The sequence below is a fragment of the Astatotilapia calliptera genome, chromosome 22 (assembly GCF_964374335.1).
Source record: "Astatotilapia calliptera chromosome 22, fAstCal68.1, whole genome shotgun sequence".
NCBI classification, from domain to species: Eukaryota; Metazoa; Chordata; class Actinopteri; order Cichliformes; family Cichlidae; genus Astatotilapia; species Astatotilapia calliptera.
In genome coordinates this window covers 727,388-747,500 of record NC_137442.1, presented here as the reverse complement: position 1 = coordinate 747,500, position 20,113 = coordinate 727,388, and the positions used below count along the sequence as shown (strand labels likewise).

General features: G+C 47.9%; 1 protein-coding gene across 2 annotated transcripts in view; it reads left to right on the top strand.

Annotated features, from left to right (window-relative positions):
* LOC113014774 (glutamate receptor ionotropic, kainate 5-like) overlaps positions 1–20,113 on the top strand; it is a 214,240-nt gene that overhangs the window by 169,328 nt on the left and 24,799 nt on the right. The window contains exons 9-14 of one of the 2 annotated variants that reach the window (XM_026156512.2): positions 683–844; positions 7,765–7,917; positions 10,140–10,244; positions 12,493–12,600; positions 12,683–12,886; positions 16,233–16,346. In XM_026156512.2, the coding sequence (XP_026012297.1) occupies positions 683–844; positions 7,765–7,917; positions 10,140–10,244; positions 12,493–12,600; positions 12,683–12,886; positions 16,233–16,346 (846 nt within the window). Of the gene's footprint in view, positions 1–682; positions 860–7,764; positions 7,918–10,139; positions 10,245–12,492; positions 12,601–12,682; positions 12,887–16,232; positions 16,347–20,113 lie in introns of both variants that reach the window. The other variant, XM_080296443.1, reaches the window with a different exon arrangement.

Genomic DNA, 20,113 nt, shown 5'->3' with positions numbered 1-20,113 from the left:
ATTGGGATACAGCCTAAGTGTGGCTGTGCAGCGGCTGCAGCCTCTCTTCCCACAGTTAGTCCCTAACCCCTGGTGGTGAACAGAGGAAGTGCACTTTTAGGGGTTACAACATACAACATACGTTTCGGTTCAGCTCAGCTGAAAACAAAGGAACTCTTCATTCTTTTCAGGGGAACACGATTACTGAGCACAGCTTGTACTGTCGAGGGGATCGGAGGTGAAGCCAGCAGCCGGCTGGTTTGGAGTCTGCCGGCATTCCCGACTCGTTCCAGCTAAACATCTCATTGTCAGCATCTGCTGCACAACACAAACCCTGCGAGGGCTGAGCAACAGTTTGTGGTTTATTTCAGCAGCACAGCTCAGCGTGACACCAACTTGCCTTCAAGGACTATTTGAAGTTCTTTGAAATCCCCGGCGTTTGATGTCCATCTTTTTTCAAACAAAAAGGAAAGAAAAGTGTTTTTCTCTGCGTCCCTGTTCTGAATTTAAACACTGTGCTTGATGTTGTGCAGCCGGCAAAGAAAACTCCAATCAAGCTGTTAAAGCTGTTTGTTTCTTTGTGCTTTGTTGTTCTCTTTCTCCCTCTGCATTTCAGATTCTCCACCCCTCCGTGGTATCTGCACGTCCCAGCGGCCGCTCGTGTCTTCTTCTGTTCACTCGCTCTTTCTGTCTCTGTCTTCAGGATTTCCCCCTCCTGCGACTTGACGATGTGGTGAACGATCAGTCAAACATCGTGGGCTTCTCCATGCTGAACATCAGCCATCCTTTCTACCTGGAGTTCATCAGGAGCCTCAACCTGTCCTGGAGGGAGGGCTGCGACGTCAGCCCGTACCCGGGACCCGCGGTGAGACGGGACAGAGTACGACCCCGAGAGCGTCTCACCTCACCTCATCTACTGCCACACTATCAGAACCGTTAGAAGATATCCTCAGTGCTTAAAAGACTTCTTGTCTTTATTCAGCTTAAAGGTTCAAATGCAAATGTAGCTTTTAGAGAAGAAGCAAAAGCAGAAAGTCAGAAATGAATCGATGAAAGGTGTGAGTAGGCTTAGTTTGCACAAAGAGAGGCCGACGAGCTGCTCACGGGTCCTCGAAACAGTGCCCATTATTCACACGCAGTGAGACTGGTGTCCTTTTGACACAGTTACTGAGCAGCGTGTCTCCGCCGTACACAGGCTAACCTTCAGCCTCCTGCACAAATGTGGGTCACTGTGTCACAAGCTGCTCTTTGGTTTTCCTGAGATATGTGATGTTCGCAAACGAAGTCAGCCAATCAGTGATCTATTTATCACCGTGAAGCGCGCCTCAACATCACAGAGGCGTTGGAAGTGTTGGTTGTAAGGTGTGCTGGAAGCACAGTGCTTCGGTCAGCCATGCTGTAATATTGCAGGATAGTAATACATGTGCTGGCCCTGAGAGGAGGAGCCTGAGCTGGTCCATGAGGTGGAGACATGCCCAGTATAGTTATAGTTAACTGTTCCACCCTGGAGACCTGGAGGAGCAGTCGATAAGAACCCCCGTCTTCCTCTACAGGAGCTGAGCTGTAGGCTGACTCACTACATGGTGTTCAGGTGGATCAGGTGGACCCCCACATTTGTGCAGAGGACAGTAGATCTCTGTGCTAACTACCAACCTGACACAGGAAAGAAAGAAGTCAGTAAAGAGTAAGATTGAAGAAACGCTTCCGTCTAATGACTTCTGCACAGTTGCTTGGATACCAAGCTTCTCTTGCACGTGGGGAAAAGGCCGGCACAAATCCTGATGTTTGTGAAATGTTAGCTTGCCCTTTGCTGTGCCACAGCCACACAATATTTCAGTGTCACTGCTCGACATAATGAAGCAGCTAAATTATGATCCTGGGATAATGAGAGGTGTTAATCAGCAGATCAAGGTGTGATATTTAGAGATGCTAAGGTAAGTAAGTCATCTACAGCAGGTTCAGCCCGGAGAGCGTCTTCATCTGTCGCTGTGTCTGCGTCTTTGCCCTGATCCATAATAAATAGACACATCAGGGCAAATCTGTCCCATCAGAGCGCTTTGTCTCATCTGCAGCTCTGAGATCAGCAGAGTGATAAGGCCAGCTTTAATAAAGATAACAGTTATGACAACAACGAGTTTGCCTCAGTCACTGCAAACAGCATCGTATCCCCGGGGTTATTGCTCATATCTATTCACTTAAAGTGCCGGATGGATTTCATGATGAACTTTGTGATTGGGAAGTTTATGAATGTTACTGAACAATTAGAAAAGAAGAAAAGTTCCCAACTGAAATGACACAAAGTGAGATTTAACACCTGAGGTTTGTTTTCAGGACGAAGACAAACGGAAGCCCAAAGCAAATCACTGTCACTATGCTATACTTAAGTAGTACTGTACTTACGATTCATTTCTTGATTCATGAAATGAACTAACAGTTAATTAGGACACAAAGCAACGCACCGAGCAGCTCAGCAACACCAACAGACCTGAGAGACCACAGAGTCATTTATTTCACAGAGGACCTCTGGAGGAGGCTGACAGGTCTACAACCAGGAAACGCCTTCATGGATGGAAACACAGGATTTACAATAGGAAGGATGATCAGACTTAAAAGCATCTCAGACCTTACCTGCAGTAACACCTGGTTACCTGCAGTAACATCTCGTTACCTGCAGTAACACCTGGTTACCTGCAGTAACATCTCGTTACCTGCAGTAACCCTTCCTTACCTGCAGTAACCCATCCTTACCTGCAGTAACATCTCGTTGCCTGCAGTAACCCCTCCTGACCTGCAGTAACATCTCGTTACCTGGAGTAACCCTTCCTTACCTGCAGTAACCCCTCCTTACCTGCAGTAACATCTCCTTACCTGCAGTAACCCCTCCTTACCTGCAGTAACATCTCGTTACCTGCAGTAACCCCTCCTTACCTGCAGTAACATCTCGTTACCTGCAGTATCCCTTCCTTACCTGCAGTAACATCTCGTTGCCTGCAGTAACCCCTCCTTACCTGCAGTAACATCTCTTTACCTGCAGTAACATCTTGTTGCCTGCAGTAACATCTCCTTACCTGCAGTAACATCTCGTTGCCTGCAGTAACCCCTCCTTACCTGCAGTAACATCTCTTTACCTGCAGTAACATCTCTTTACCTGCAGTAACATCTTGTTGCCTGCAGTAACATCTCCTTACCTGCAGTAACATCTCGTTGCCTGCAGTAACCCCTCCTTACCTGCAGTAACATCTCTTTACCTGCAGTAACATCTCGTTACCTGCAGTAACATCTCGTTACCTGCAGTAACCCCTCCTTACCTGCAGTAACATCTCGTTGCCTGCAGTAACCCCTCCTGACCTGCAGTAACATCTCGTTGCCTGTAGTAACCCCTCCTTACCTGCAGTAACATCTCGTTGCCTGCAGTAACATCTCGTTGCCTGCAGTAACCCCTCCTTACCTGCAGTAACCCCTCCTTACCTGCAGTAACCCCTCCTTACCTGCAGTAACATCTCGTTGCCTGCAGTAACCCCTCCTTACCTGCAGTAACATCTCGTTGCCTGCAGTAACCCCTCCTGACCTGCAGTAACATCTCGTTGCCTGCAGTAACCCCTCCTTACCTGCAGTAACATCTCTTTACCTGCAGTAACATCTCGTTGCCTGCAGTAACATCTCCTTACCTGCAGTAACATCTCGTTGCCTGTAGTAACCCCTCCTTACCTGCAGTAACATCTCGTTGCCTGCAGTAACATCTCGTTGCCTGCAGTAACCCCTCCTTACCTGCAGTAACATCTCGTTACCTGCAGTAACATCTCGTTGCCTGCAGTAACCCCTCCTTACCTGCAGTAACCCCTCCTTACCTGCAGTAACCCCTCCTTACCTGCAGTAACACCTCCTTACCTGTAGTAACCCCTCCTTACCTGCAGTAACACCTCCTTACCTGCAGTAACACCTCCTTACCTGCAGTAACATCTCGTTGCCTGCAGTAACACCTCCTTACCTGCAGTAACATCTCGTTGCCTGCAGTAACACCTCCTTACCTGCAGTAACACCTCCTTACCTGTAGTAACCCCTCCTTACCTGCAGTAACACCTCCTTACCTGCAGTAACACCTCCTTACCTGCAGTAACATCTCGTTGCCTGTAGTAACCCCTCCTTACCTGCAGTAACATCTCTTTACCTGCAGTAACATCTCGTTGCCTGCAGTAACCCCTCCTTACCTGTAGTAACCCCTCCTTACCTGCAGTAACACCTCCTTACCTGCAGTAACATCTCGTTACCTGCAGTAACCCCTCCTTACCTGCAGTAACACCTCCTTACCTGCAGTAACACCTCCTTACCTGTAGTAACCCCTCCTTACCTGCAGTAACATCTCGTTACCTGCAGTAACACCTGGTTACCTGCAGTAACATCTCGTTGCCTGCAGTAACCCCTCCTTACCTGCAGTAACCCCTCCTTACCTGCAGTAACCCCTCCTTACCTGCAGTAACACCTCCTTACCTGTAGTAACCCCTCCTTACCTGCAGTAACACCTCCTTACCTGCAGTAACATCTCTTTACCTGCAGTAACATCTTGTTGCCTGCAGTAACATCTCCTTACCTGCAGTAACATCTCGTTGCCTGCAGTAACCCCTCCTTACCTGCAGTAACATCTCGTTGCCTGCAGTAACCCCTCCTTACCTGCAGTAACCCCTCCTTACCTGCAGTAACACCTCCTTACCTGTAGTAACCCCTCCTTACCTGCAGTAACATCTCTTTACCTGCAGTAACATCTCGTTACCTGCAGTAACCCCTCCTTACCTGCAGTAACATCTCGTTGCCTGCAGTAACCCCTCCTTACCTGCAGTAACATCTCTTTACCTGCAGTAACATCTCGTTGCCTGCAGTAACATCTCCTTACCTGCAGTAACATCTCGTTGCCTGCAGTAACCCCGCCTTACCTGCAGTAACCCCTCCTTACCTGCAGTAACCCCTCCTTACCTGCAGTAACACCTCCTTACCTGTAGTAACCCCTCCTTACCTGCAGTAACACCTCCTTACCTGCAGTAACATCTCGTTACCTGCAGTAACCCCTCCTTACCTGCAGTAACATCTCGTTACCTGCAGTAACCCCTCCTTACCTGCAGTAACACCTCCTTACCTGCAGTAACATCTCGTTACCTGCAGTAACCCTTCCTTACCTGCAGTAACCCCTCCTTACCTGCAGTAACCCCTCCTTACCTGCAGTAACACCTCCTTACCTGTAGTAACCCCTCCTTACCTGCAGTAACATCTCTTTACCTGCAGTAACATCTCGTTACCTGCAGTAACCCCTCCTTACCTGCAGTAACCCCTCCTTACCTGCAGTAACATCTCGTTGCCTGCAGTAACCCCTCCTGACCGGCAGTAACATCTCTTTACCTGCAGTAACATCTCGTTGCCTGCAGTAACATCTCCTTACCTGCAGTAACCCCTCCTTACCTGCAGTAACACCTCCTTACCTGTAGTAACCCCTCCTTACCTGCAGTAACACCTCCTTACCTGCAGTAACATCTCTTTACCTGCAGTAACATCTCTTTACCTGCAGTAACATCTCTTTACCTGCAGTAACACCTCCTTACCTGTAGTAACCCCTCCTTACCTGCAGTAACACCTCCTTACCTGTAGTAACCCCTCCTTACCTGCAGTAACACCTCCTTACCTGCAGTAACATCTCGTTACCTGCAGTAACCCCTCCTTACCTGCAGTAACATCTCGTTACCTGCAGTAACCCCTCCTTACCTGCAGTAACATCTCTTTACCTGCAGTAACATCTCGTTACCTGCAGTAACCCCTCGTTGCCTGCAGTAACCCCTCCTTACCTGCAGTAACATCTCTTTACCTGCAGTAACATCTCGTTACCTGCAGTAACCCTTCCTTACCTGCAGTAACCCCTCCTTACCTGCAGTAACCCCTCCTTACCTGCAGTAACCCCTCCTTACCTGCAGTAACATCTCGTTACCTGCAGTAACCCCTCCTTACCTTCAGTAACCCCTCGTTGCCTGCAGTAACACCTCCTTACCTGCAGTAACCCCTCCTTACCTGCAGTAACCCCTCGTTGCCTGCAGTAACACCTCCTTACCTGCAGTAACATCTCGTTACCTGCAGTAACCCTTCCTTACCTGCAGTAACATCTCGTTACCTGCAGTAACCCCTCGTTGCCTGCAGTAACACCTCCTTACCTGCAGTAACCCCTCCTTACCTGCAGTAACATCTCGTTACCTGCAGTAACCCTTCCTTACCTGCAGTAACACCTGGACTGAAAGCTGTCCTTCAGTCACATCTGGAATCTTTGAGGATAGAGCCAAAACTACAAATAATGAGTCCAAACACTTGTGTGAGAATCACTTGTGCCGGCATGTCGGTTACAGCCCGGTGTCTCCTCAGTAAAGTTATGGTCCATGTTGGAGGAGGCGGAGCAAACCTGGGACTGGGAGTTACCAGAACTCTTCACTCTTCCTGCCTCTGATTTCACTTCGTCTATCTGTCTCTCTTCAGTCTGTAATTAGTTATTGTCATCCAGCCCTGAAACTATCGACTCGGAGAGAACTCCAATCACACTCGGTCATACATCCGTCTTCTTTATCAGCCGCTGACAGACTGTGCCGCTCTGCCTCCGTACAATTTGTCTGATTCCCTCAGAGTGTCAGTTTGATTGACAACTGACCAAACAGACCAGAACGTCAGACTGTGATAGGATCACTGAGTCGATTGCTGAGCCCAGCGCTGAGAGCCGCTGATAGCAGGAGGGCTTTAATTTTCCTCTTCTTGCTATCAATACCCCGGCGTCTTCAGCTGTAGGAGCACCAACAAACACAGCTTTTTATCCTTGTTTCTGGGAGTTTTGGTCTTGTGCAGCTTTGTGGGCTGCAGTGGGGAATGTGGAGGAGAGCATGCTGAATGAACAGGACACATGCAGCAGATTGTTCTTGATGTTATTCTGATCTCAGCTTTTAAGCTCTTAACTTCACCCAGTACTCTTAATGGCTAATAGGAGTTCAATCACACTACAGCACTGTGCAAAAGTCTTAAGTCACCATTCATTTCTTTAGATTTTGCAGGAATCCTGGAGGTTCATTATAACATATGCAAACATACATGGAATAATAATAGGCAAGAACAGAGTTTGAATATTTGGTGTGAGCAGCTTCATCCTTCAGCTCAGTGTGAACTCTGAGGCTTCAGAGGCTTAACAGACAGAAACAAATGGTCAGGCACCAGGACTGGACCGACAGACGAACTTTGAAATACCGTCAGAAAGCTGAAGAACTGTTGCTCAAGAACATTTTGCTTTTTGGAAGCAAAATATGAGCAAGCAAGCTACCTGCTGAACGGCGTGATGTCAGAACTCTGTGACTCGTGTGCATCAGACAGATGCATTAAAACCAACAGAGTGCAGATGTACCGGCATCCTCCGTCATCACCCTTCGTCATTTACATGAATACAGTTGGGTTATGGACAGTCCAGATCTGTGCATCACTCATAGGGTTCAGATGTGAAACACATTAGGAAGATGTTCTCGTAGAGGCCGAGCTGCAGAGATCATTCACGAGTGTCGGACTGAGAGCGACACATTTGTGTCCGGCTGGGAGAAGCAGCTGACACTGGTTAGTCTCTCAGAGTAAAACGGCGCTGATGGAAGTCATCGTATTTATTCCTCACAGAGACGGAAAAGTTCGAGCACACAGGCAGCTCCTCCACTGCGACATCAGAGCGCTCTGCTGTGTCAGTTATTGAACCCATTCATGCTTTAATGTTTTCACCCGTGTCTGTCTCAGCTGTCGTCAGCACTGATGTTCGACGCCGTTCACGTGGTGGTGAGCGCCGTGCGAGAGCTGAACCGCAGTCAGGAGATCGGCGTGAAGCCGCTGAGCTGCACCTCCCCGCTCATCTGGCAGCACGGCACCAGCCTCATGAACTACCTGCGCATGGTAAACACACACAGACACACCTCACGCATTATCAGAGGAGGCCCACAGACATCTCACAGAAAGGCATTATGGGTAATGTAGAGATGAAGGGCTCACAGTTTACTGTCGTCTCAGCAGCAGCGAGCGCAGCTCTTCTTCTTCTGCTTCCATTCACTGAACAGGCCAAAGGATGGAAGTGCTAACAGCAGTGTTTCCAGTTTAAAAAGCTCAGACACTGGAGGATGAGCCAGTACAGCAGCACGCTGGTTTCACCTCTGTGCTGGTGTAGGTTTGGTTCCCATGCAGCCGTGTGGTCTCTGACATTTCAGCTTTTTAAAAGCTTTGAAAGCTGTTTTTTCCAAATAGGCAGGGACTCAGTAGAAGGCGTGAACTTGGCTGTAGGTGGGTGTGGATGCTGCTGGTATGAAACACTTCATATTTCAGTGGAAACACTGGCAGGGATTTGAGCTCGCAGCAGGAGCGTTCAGCACTGCAGCATTTAGAGGACTTGTTGGTTTTAACACGGCGAGCTGCTGCAGAGCTGCACCCGTGGAAGGAGGCCTCCTCCCTCCTTCCTTCTTTCATTTTCATGTCCATTTGATTTATTCCTGTCTTCCTCTTCCCCCGTCTTTGTCTGTCTGCCACTTCTTGTTTTTTCCATCCTCTGAGGATGCCGCTCCCTCTCTCCATTTGTTTTGCTTGCTCTCCGAGCATCACTTCATCATCTCTGCACTGAGCCTGGCAGCAACCAGAGACCGCGTTCCCTCTCCCCGTCTCTCTCGCCACATTGTTTTTGGGATGTAATTCATCTTGAGTGGTGCGCACGCACACACACACAGACACACACAGATACACGCACACACCCGTTCATAGTGTATGTGCACTCGATTACACATAACTCACATAAACTAAGGAACAAAATGCACGCTTGGCTGCACATCTCTCACACTTATTTGCACATTCCTGCAAACACACACACACACACACACACACACACCACACCACACACACACACACACACACACACACACACACACACACACACACACACACACACACCAGCAGCAGCAGCGTCACTGATCTGATGAACTGTCTGTCTCTCCTGTTGTCTCAGTTTCTATTTCCAGTGTGTGTGTGAGAGCATGTATTGATATCTGTGTGGGGACCTAAATCCCAGTTCCCATGAGCTTAAAGGCGTGTTTGAGACTCAAAGTGTCAGGGTTACATTTAGGTTATGGTGATGGTTAGGCTCGGGGTTCATTGATGGTTAAGGTTAGCAGCTTGGGAAAGCATTATGTCAATGAGATATCCCACAAAGATATGAAAACGTGTGTGTGTCAGATTAAAGTGCAGCCTGTAATAAAGCTTCACATTGAGCTGCTGTAAACATCTTTCCCAGATTTTCTGCATCCTTAACGTGAACGCCAACGCAGTCTGTTGTTCCGTATAAAGATGCCGAGTGTCATCTAGCTGCTAACAAGTCTGTGCAGCTAATCCGGCTAACAGTTTACTGGAGAGAGTCCAGGGTGTGAAGCTCTCTCACCCTCAGGTTAGCACTGACAGGATGGTTTGCAGTCACTCCATGCAAAGACTGTATATAAAAGATGACTGTAGCCTTTGGGTCTGAATAGTAAAGCTGATGTGGTAGTGCCGCTTGAGCAGCAGGAGGCGACTCTGGCTGTACAAAGAAGTGTACGGCTCACTGATTTATGGCCTCCATAAGCGCCGTCCTAATGAGTCAACGAGCTCGTTTGCTAGTTTGAGGTCTTACTGAGTGCGGACATTAAGGTCCTCTTTCACTAAAACAGATGATAAAGCAGGTCATGCTTCAGGGTGGGGGGCGTGGTTAATTTTCCCACCAGGAGAAACCGCACTGATGAGCTGAACTCAGTAGTAATTTCATCTCTTTAAACTTAAATTAGCCGCCCTGCCTCAGGGCGTGTTACCTCATGATGACACATGACCACCTTAGGTGCCCGTCACAAAGATGGTGACATCAGCGGGTGATGTCACTGCAGCGTCATGCTGTTCTTTACATGTCGTTATCAATCAGGAAATAGATGTGCTTTTATTTTCCTTCTTATTCTTCACATTGAAGCTGAGTAGAATTAAAGTAGACTAACGTTTGTATTCCATCTACTGATATTATCTTATTATTACTTTAATATAGCACAACGTTCAGTTAGCTTTGCACCTAGCTAACCTGCTAACCTGCTCTTTGGTGTTTGCCCGTGTGTCATCAGGTGGAGTACGACGGTCTGACAGGTCACATCGAGTTCAACAGCAAAGGCCAGAGAACCAATTACACCCTGAAGATCCTGGAGAAACACCCTGCAGGCCATAAAGAGGTCAGAGGTCAAATAGGGTCAAGTGGGGAGCTGACAGGAAAGAGATTAGGTCATCATTCAGCCGCAGAGATGTAAATTTGTGCCTTTAGATCAGGCGGGTGGATGAGCGTGGATGTTCTACGCAGTGACCTTAAAAGTCGTGCAGGATGCGCCGTCTGCCCTGCAGTAAACCCTTCTCTCATTCGTCGATAAAATCAGTGCAAACCAATTTTTTCCTGAAGGCTCGGCGCACATATTTACGACCTCATACATATATTAAAAGGTTGCAGATCAATGGAGGTCAGCCCGGGGTCAGGTGGGCTCGTGTACCAGGGGTGAAGCTTCCCGTGAGAAGTAACGAGACAGTGCGTGATTTACGCTGCAGCTCAAACACAAGAGCGCGCTCGTGCTCCCCGGAGGATGAGCCGCTCCTTCGATAAGGTCGTTGCTTCAGGCTGCTCTGCTTCCTGCATCGAATCCAAATTGATTTTCATCCTGATAGATCTGCTGCTCTCGCTAACTCTGACCTCATTTACTCTGTGGCGTCTACTGAGGTCCAGATTCATGCATTCTAGTCAAACCCATTTAAGTTTGCTTCACATTTTCAGGAGCCGAATGGATTCACACAGTTACCTCAGCACTGTGCTGCTGTTATGGACATTATCCATGTTTCTAGTGTAATCATGAAACAATCAAGTTATTCTTTGACACAGTTTGGTCCATAATCAGCTGGACACACACACGTTTGTAGTTTTGTCTCTGCACTGCACCACACAGGACTGAAATCAAACAAAAGTGCAGACTTTCAGCTGTAATTCGAGAGTCTGTGTTTTTAGCTTTTCACTGTAACTTTAAGAATGCGGTCCAGGAGGCCACCAGGCAGCAGTGAGGTCCAAAGGAAGGAAAGCACGAGCAGCTCGAAACACGTGAAAGACACCTGAGGTGCACGAGAACCACTGAAACACTGAGAAGCTCTAACTATCAGCTGAGCCTCGGGTGTGTTTGTTTATGGAACCCAAGGAGCCAGAAATGGATGTCGATGTCAGACTTAACAGGATTGAGGATATCCCCGTTCCTGCAAATCAGAGTTGAGTTTAAAGCTGTCTGAAGCCTGAGCCGGTGCTTACACGGATTACTTATACTCTCCTCGCTGTTTCACTGCAGCAGTTTGCATGAATATTCAGTGATATGAGCACACTTCCCCTTTAATGCAACCTTACGCTTGTGTAGCTTCAGGTATCAAAGCAGCCTCATCCAGGTGGGCTTCCCAGACTAGGCCAGGACACTGTGTGCTTGCAGCAGGAGCAGCGTTGGAATGAAACGCTCAACGGCTTTTTAGTATTAATGTCATGGTGGAAATCCTGCGTGATGACCCTCAGCGAATGTTTTTCAGGGGTAAAGAAAGCAAAGGCAAAGATAGATGAGACATGCTGGACGTGAATTAAAGCCGAGAGGACGGAGGCGTGCGGATGGAGATGGGAGTGGTGCTCGCTCTCCATCAGCCAGTCCTCTGGGTGACAGCTCGTCTCCTCACAGCTAAAACATGCACAGCAGCGGGCGAGGGGTCGGCTAAGGTCGGCTAAGGTCGGGAGTTTGGGAGATGGGATAGGATTGGCGTGAGGTCAGCGTGTAGGTGTTTACAAGCTTATTTAACCCAGAGGACGAGGTGGGAGGAGCCAGATCCTCCTCTATTGATCCCAGCATTGATCCTGCAGCAGCAGCAGCGTTCAGCTCCCTCCTCCTCGTGTTTTATTATCCCAGACTGGTTTTTAATCCTTCCTCTCTGGGTCGTCTTTGTCATCTAACTCGACTGTTATGGAGACGTAACAGACGTGTGAGCACTCGCAGGTTTGTCTCTGACAGTGTTCGACCGCAAACACGTCATCGACTAATCCGTGTGTCGTGATTTATTTGTTTTCGAAGTCAAGCCGACTGTAAGAGAAAAGTCGTCTGCAGGCTTGAACAAATGGAAACTGGAGCAGTGAATTCTGTAACGTTAACCAACTGTCGCACGGCCTGTGACCTTTAACCTACGGTGCTTACGCAACATCTCCTGACTTGATAGAAAGAAAAAAGCCTAAAAGCAGACAGACACGCTGGTGATGTCATCAGACTAATGGAGGCCCAGTCTTTGGAAGAGCGTCGGCCTTTTTCTGGTCTGAACTTTGACCCTGACAGAAAAATCACGTTTTCCACCTTAGAAACACTTTTCCTCCCGTCCTCGGTCTCTCTGTTTCTGCTTCTAACTCCTCTGTCGCCCCTCCTTTAGATTGGCATTTGGTACTCCAACAACACGCTGGCCATGAACTCCACCTCCCTGGACCTCAACGCATCAGAGACGCTGGCCAACAAGTCGCTCGTCGTCACCACAATACTGGTGAGCCTTTCGTATCTGATTGTGACAAAGCGTCTGTGGTGGGTGGACCTGCTGCTCTGAGCCGCCTCTTCCTCTCTGACAGGAAAACCCTTACGTGATGCGCAAGTCCAACTACCAGGAGTACCAGGGCAACGATCAGTATGAGGGCTTCTGCGTGGACATGCTGCGGGAGCTGGCAGACATCCTGAAGTTCTCCTTTAAGATTAAGCTGGTGGACGACGGGCTGTACGGAGCGCCAGAGCCCAACGGCAGCTGGACCGGCATGGTGGGGGAGCTCATCAACAGGGTGAGTGAAGGAGGAGGAGCTTAAATTACATACAAGCTTGAGCCTTAAAATCACTTTGTTCCAAGAATTTAAATCAAATAGTGCTGAGGATGAAAACCAACACGCTCCTGTGAAGCTGTTATTTACTTTGTGTGTTCATTCAAAAATGAGCAGCGATGAACCGTCTTTACTGCCAGTGTTGGGGAGGATACATGTACCAGCATTACGTATTAAACACACAAAATACGAGTAACTGTTACAGTTACTGCTTAAATAGGTGGTATTCAGCAGTGCACGGGCAGGAATGCATCTCTTAATTGGAACTTCCCACACCACTTCACATTTAAAGAAGAAAGCGTGCAATGCAAACTCTGTTTGTCAGGGACCAGGCTGCTCTCAGCGTCAAAAGACTCCAACCCAAAGAAACATCTGGAAGTACGTTTTTTTTAACGTTAGCCTACTGCAAATAGCTTGTTTTAGTTGTGCTAGCTACCTGGGTTATGTGCCCCTTCAGTATCTTCGATGTACTATTGCTGTGTGATTTATTACTATTACTGAAGGCAGCATTACAACCTGCTAGCTCATCATGTTTGGTTCTGAAAGCAGACAGAAAACAGATCACTGATACAGAAATAGTTTTCTATTCGAGATCGCTGCAAAAAGTGCAGCCTTACCTAATGTCCACCTACTGTTACTCATTTATATTAAGATTTAAAAATCTAGTTGCTTTTGCTTTCAGAACCAAACATGATTATCTGCAGCTAGCAGGTTGTTAATGCTAACCATCAAGGCTAACAGTCTATGAACTAACCTCAGCTAACGCCAGCTAACCATGTTAGCTTGGTGTTGAGTAACCTTCAGTAATAATAATAAATCACACAGCACACACACGCACACACGCACACACGCACACACACATACACACACACACACGCACACACACACGCACACACACACACACACACACACACACACACACACACACGCACGCACACACACACACATACACGCACACACACATACACGCACACACACACACGCACACACGCACACACACATACACACACACACAGACACACACACACAGACACACAGACACACACACACAGACACACACACAGACACACAGACACACACACACAGACACACACACACACACACACACACACACACACAGACACACACACACACACACAGACACACACACAGACACACAGACACACACACACAGACACACACACACACACACACAGACACACACACAGACACACACACACACACAGACACACACACACACAGACACACACACACACACAGACACACACACAGACACACACACACACAGACACAGACACACACACACAGACACACAGACACACAGACACGCACACGCACACAGGAGTCTGATGAAAATGGGTGAAACTGGTTTAACAAGTGTCTACTCGTTAATCAATTAAGTGTTAATTAAGGAGCAGGAGGTGTCTGGGGTCCAGATAAACGCTCCTACCTGGATCCACTCTGTTGACTCAAAGTGTAATGAGATTATCTTTCACCCGCCAAGGTGAACGCTACTGCAAACAAAGAAACTTCCTCCAACAGGAAACACGAGTGTTCACGTTTGCATTGACAACAGATTCAATGAGATTAAAGGCTTTTGACTAAATGTGGGCTCGTGCACCCGCAGACGATCCGCCCTCTGCACATGCTGACAGACTGCACACAGCTCACATGGTAACTTCTGTCTGTGCATTAAGTCTCAGTGTTTAAATGTCTGCCTCTCCTCCCCATCAACACCCTGCAGGCCTCCAAATCACTACTGTAGTCTCCCATCCCACTTTATTAGGTACACCTACAGACTGTAATGTTTGATTCCTCACCGCCTCACACCGACACAGGGGAGGGGAAATTTTGTAAGCATCCTTTCACTTTTAGCTGTCTAAATTTAAGAGTCTTAGCTTGAAACGGGACCGTCTCAGTTCCGTGATTTACCCGCCGAATCCCCCGCCGAGAACAAAAGCTCTATCTGGCATTCTGAGCGTCCTGCCCTCCCCCCGGGGAGCCGCTGTTAACTTGTAATGCATTCAGCGGCTGCTGCAGCCTCAACAATGACTTCTGTACAATAAGAAATCAATATTTCATTAAAAGCTGCAGAATCTCTGCACAGGCACTTCAAACATTTGGAACCAAGCTGTGCCTTTAATTGCAGCTTTGAGAGAGAGACGGCGTTCTAACCGCCGAGGCATCAGTCAGGCGTGGCGGGGACGGTCATCGGCAGCACAGGAGCTCAAATCTAACACCAGGGGGCAGTGCTTTAACTGCTGGGATTTTTTTCAACTTCCCCAGAGGTTTCTCAGGGCGGGACGTCACTCTGAGTCCGACGGCGTTCCCAAGTGTCGCACCCAGGTTAAAAAAGCCCACAAAAACAGCCACAGTGACTCACTGCGCCACCTAGTGTTCAAAGCTGGTATTACGTAAGTTCAGGTCGAAGCTTTAAAGCTTTTAAACTATTGGACACGCTGAACCTGAAATCAGTGAGCCTGACCTGCAGAGCCACCACAGAAATGATGGACTGCAGAGATCAGGAGTGCTGCAGGAGAATGAACTGTAGTTACTCAGAGGGCGATTTAAAAACCGAGGCAAAAGCAGTAATTATGATGAGCCGAAGTACCCAGAGTGCAGCCTGAAAGACTGAATGCGGGTTTGTGGCTGGATGATGCGTCTAACAGCAGGAGATGAGCTGTGAGGAGGGACTGTGTGATGATGAAACTCGGCACCGATCACAGAGACTATCATTAGAGACAAACATTATTCCCCCACAGTGTTTCTGCTTAATGCAAAACTGTTGAACATGAATAGGATTCAGTGGAAGTCGTTGAGCTCATTAGTGAATAAATGAGGAGCCATTAGAGCAGAATAACAGAGGAGAGCTCCCGCTGTGCAGCCTCAACTCCTCCTCGTCGTGTTTCTGTTCACCAACACCTGAAATCATCCACCGTGTCTGCTCTTCTGTCACACCCTCCATCCTTCTGACCTCTGCTGGGGTCGTATCTGATTTCCTCTCAGACCTGCGCTGAACTCCTCCTCCTCCTCCTCTCTTTGATGTTGATTTCATTTCTTTCCTTCTCACTTGTTTTTCTCACGCTCCACCGGTCGATCTAAAAGCGCCTCACCTCCTCCCTCCGTCTCCTCCACTTTCTAATTCTCTGTCTCATTTGCTCGTTTAATCCTTGGTCCTCTTCTTCCTCTCTGTATCTCACCATTGAGAGCACGCCGGCGTCCGTCCCTCCCTGACGGCGTCAGAGGTCGTGCCTACAGTGATATTTGTGCGTGTTGCTAATCCGCTCTGTCTGTTTGTGTCTCGGAGCAGAAAGCGGACCTGGCGGTGGCCGGCTTCACCATCACATCGGAGAGAGAGAAGGTGATCGATTTCTCCAAACCCTTCATGACTCTGGGGATCAGCATCCTGTACCGGGTTCATCTGGTAAACTCGCCTTCGCTCTTCTATTCTTGACATCAATCACAAACTGAATGCACGACGAGGGCTGAACGAGATTTAATAAGTTCTTCACAGACGTGGGAGCATGAGCGCAGACATCAGAGACTGGTTATTTCTTCTGATGCTGGTCACACTGGTTCAAGCATGAATACCTGAGATGTGTCAGAACAGCCAAATCACAGTTTTTACGCCACATTTTTCCACAGAGCGGTTTGTGTCACTGCTTCAAACCAAGAAACCTCCCAAATAAAGCAAAACATGTCAGAGTACAGAGATAGCGTGTACACATGACGTGAGGAGTCAGTGGGGTGGTGCGATGGCGGGGGGAGGCACGTGTGACCCCGGGGAACATGCTTTTTATGCCAGAGTAGAATAAAGTGTAATTGCACATCCACTACAGTAGGTGGCAGGGTTGTTATGAAGTGCAGCAAACAAACCTGAAAAAGAAATGGAAAAATATTTAACAGCGACGAAAAGAGACGGAGATAACGGGACAAACGAAAGTGTCCTGAAAGCAGTGTTGACAACTTAGCGACTTTGTCGCTATATTAGGCGAGTTTTCAGACCCCCTTAGCGACTTTTTTCTAAAAAGCGACTAGCAACTAATCTGGCGACTTTTTCTGGTGTTATTGGAGACTTATTTATGACGTCTTTTTGACGTGAAAGCGGGTATCGCTTTTACTCTTAACAAGCAGCGGTGCTGCCGTGGGCACCTCGCCCGTGCCAAAGCGCTCACAGGCGGAGGACAGTCCTCCAGATAGTCCCCCCGCTGCTATCAGGGCAGAAGACGTTCACACCTGTGCATCCAAACTGCAAATGAATCGCGCATGAGCGAAGCCGCTGCTCCCGCACTGACTGTAATGCAGTCAGGTCTTCCTTTACTCTTATGCTGTTTTGTGGATCAAGTTTAAAACTACTTATAAACACACACACAAAGTAACTCCACCAGAGCGCCTATTTCGGGTCACTTTTGCCGGTCCAAGCCCGGGTAAAGGAGCAGGGTTGGAATTGTGACTTAAAAAACAATAATTGCTAAAATAAATTTAATTTGTAGTTCTAAATAAACTCTAAATGCATTTAGGACGTTTTTACTCACTTTATGTCTCTTCCACGATGTTATTTCTCTCTCCAACAACATAGGTTACAATTAGATTAGCATGACCAATTATGCAAATTAGGCGATGACGTCATTTAGCGACTTCTAGCGACATTTAGGACAGCCAATAGCGATTTTCCTTACTGAGGAGTTGGCAACACTGCCTGAAAGCAAAGACGAGGAAATGTGCCGACGCTGGCTTCACTGTGACTTTGTAGGTTAAAGTGTTTCATAGATATGAGAAGGGCTGAGTTTGGGTTTTTGAGTCGTTAATGTTGCTGATCAATTGTATTTATTTGTTTCATTTTAATTTCAGAATCAAGTCGGTCAAAAGAAAATGTTTACAGTTTCAATAAGGATTCATTTTTTTAACGAATCCTTGCTCGGGCGCCTCAGAGCGCGCTCAGCCTCGCTGACCTGGCAGCTCGTCCCGGGTTGATAGACATCCGCGCTACCTATAAAAGTAGGACGTTTTGTCAAAACACTAGTCCGACGGGTCAATCAGCAACCTGCTGACCAATGAGATGAAACCTTTCCCCGTGCTTCCCTGGAACAGCGGTCTAAGTCGCACCTTCAGTCGCTAACCTCACTTGAACTGCAGCTCTCTCTGCGTAGCAGGCACTGGACCCTGTGCTCTCCGCCTCCGTGCAGCATATGAAATAATAAAATACCCACAGCACCTGTAAGGCTCATAAAAATGCATCGCAGCACAGCACAGTGGAGCTGTCAGCACCGCAGGCTTCAAATAAGCAGACAACAGGTTTAATAAGACGTTCCAGCAGAGCTAGCTGAGTTAGCTGCACAGACCCAGACTGAGGAAGCCGCTCAGCGTCGTACCGCAGAGCAGAGAAACCCCACCTCTGTGTGGAGAACAGAGGAAGACTCAGTCTTCCTGTTAAAGTTTAACTTCTTTCTCTCCGCTGTCGCCATGTGCTTCTCCTGATGGAGTCTCGACCTCGCTGTGAGTCGCAGTCGCAGAGAAACTCGATGTGTTTGTGGAGGATTCTCGTGGGATCTTTGATATTAAAATATCAGGTTCAGTATGAACAGTCGGGTTTGCTCAGAGCGCATGAAGCCTTCTTTTTACCAGCAGCTACATGGCCGGAGCTACTGGAGGTCCTAATAACTGAAACTGAAGAGGCACAGGTGCAAATGTTTAACACCAGCACAAGCGTGTCTCATTCTGGGCACGGCTGTGATGGCTGTCTGAGACAGAACAAACCCATGTGCGATGCAGCGTCTGTCCGGATGCAGGTGTTAGTGTCATGTTCCCGGCGTCTGCGGCTCACACAGCATGGAGAGAGGCCCATTGTTGAAACTGTGCTCATTGCTTGGCACGCTGTGAGATCGCCTGCCTCACCGCCGAGCTTGAACCGAGAGCTTGGATTGGTTACGCCTCCTGTACCTGCAGCAGGTGGAAACGCAGCGAGCTGGTGCACACGTGATAGAACATCATCACATCGGCGACGCCAGGATGTAAATGAGGTCATAGCTCCAGTTTAACGTGTGCAGGTGTTGTGCCAAAAAGTGATTTCCAATGTTTCCGTGTATTTTTTATGTGTAATATCTTTACGTATGTTGGTAAATAGACTTCGGTGAACAGCGTTTACAAAGGGGTTATATATAGAATTAAAAGATTATCTGTTTTTTCAAGTATCTTTATAACTCTGTGTTATTGTACTCACATTATAACCAATCCGGTCCTTTTTCCCCACTTACAATATTTTTACAGAACTATTGTAATATTTGCTGCCATTTCTGCTGTCTTACTCTTACAAAAGACATTTTTAATGTTAATGAGATTTTTTTAACTGCATAAATAAAGGTTCTATAAAAGTCGCTGCCAAAAACTGATTGCGGCTTCTACCTTGTTACACGAATGTTGTTTGTGGCTCAATATGACTTTGTGTCATCCATGAGGGAAGCATTTGACATATGTTTCACATATTATAGGCCAACAAGTTACTTATAGCAGTTTAAATACGAGCAATCACTTTTTGGCAAATACCGGAAATCAGTTTTTGGCAGACAATCACTTTTTGGCACAACACCGGCCCTGAAGGTTCAGATGAAATGACAGCTGACCCTTCAGGGACGCGTGCGTGCTCAGATCCATCAGGTGAATATTAATGGAGGCGCCGTCAAAGCGCCGCGGGCGGTTTGCTTTCGTCCAAAGAAGCGCTTTTTAGACGATGTTAAAGGTCTGTTTATTTCCAGGCGCCGTCTGTGGACTCGCACAAACTTTTACAAATTGAACAGCCGAGCGTTTGCACCTGTTGACACTTCCTGTCTCGCCCCGGCTCCGTCCGCCTGATGATTGGATGGATTCAGACATGGCAGTGAGGCTCTGCTGCTGGCGGCGGCGATGGCTCGGGCCACTCAGTCAAACTGTGAGTTTGGGACCGAGCGACCGCAAATATTCCTGCATATTCCTGCGACCCGAGAGATCGCGCAGGAAGAGGAAGAGCTGGGGGAGCAGATAAAAGCCGAGCCGGGGACACAGATGGAGGGCATGTTTCTTCTCCTCCTGTGATTCAGTTTGGGGGAGAAGGTGACGCCTGCTGCTGCTTGAAAAATATGAGTTTTCCAGCCTCTGAGGGAGGATCGGTGGCTCTGCGTCCCTGACTGGAATCTAAAGCAGCGCCTTCACTTCCTG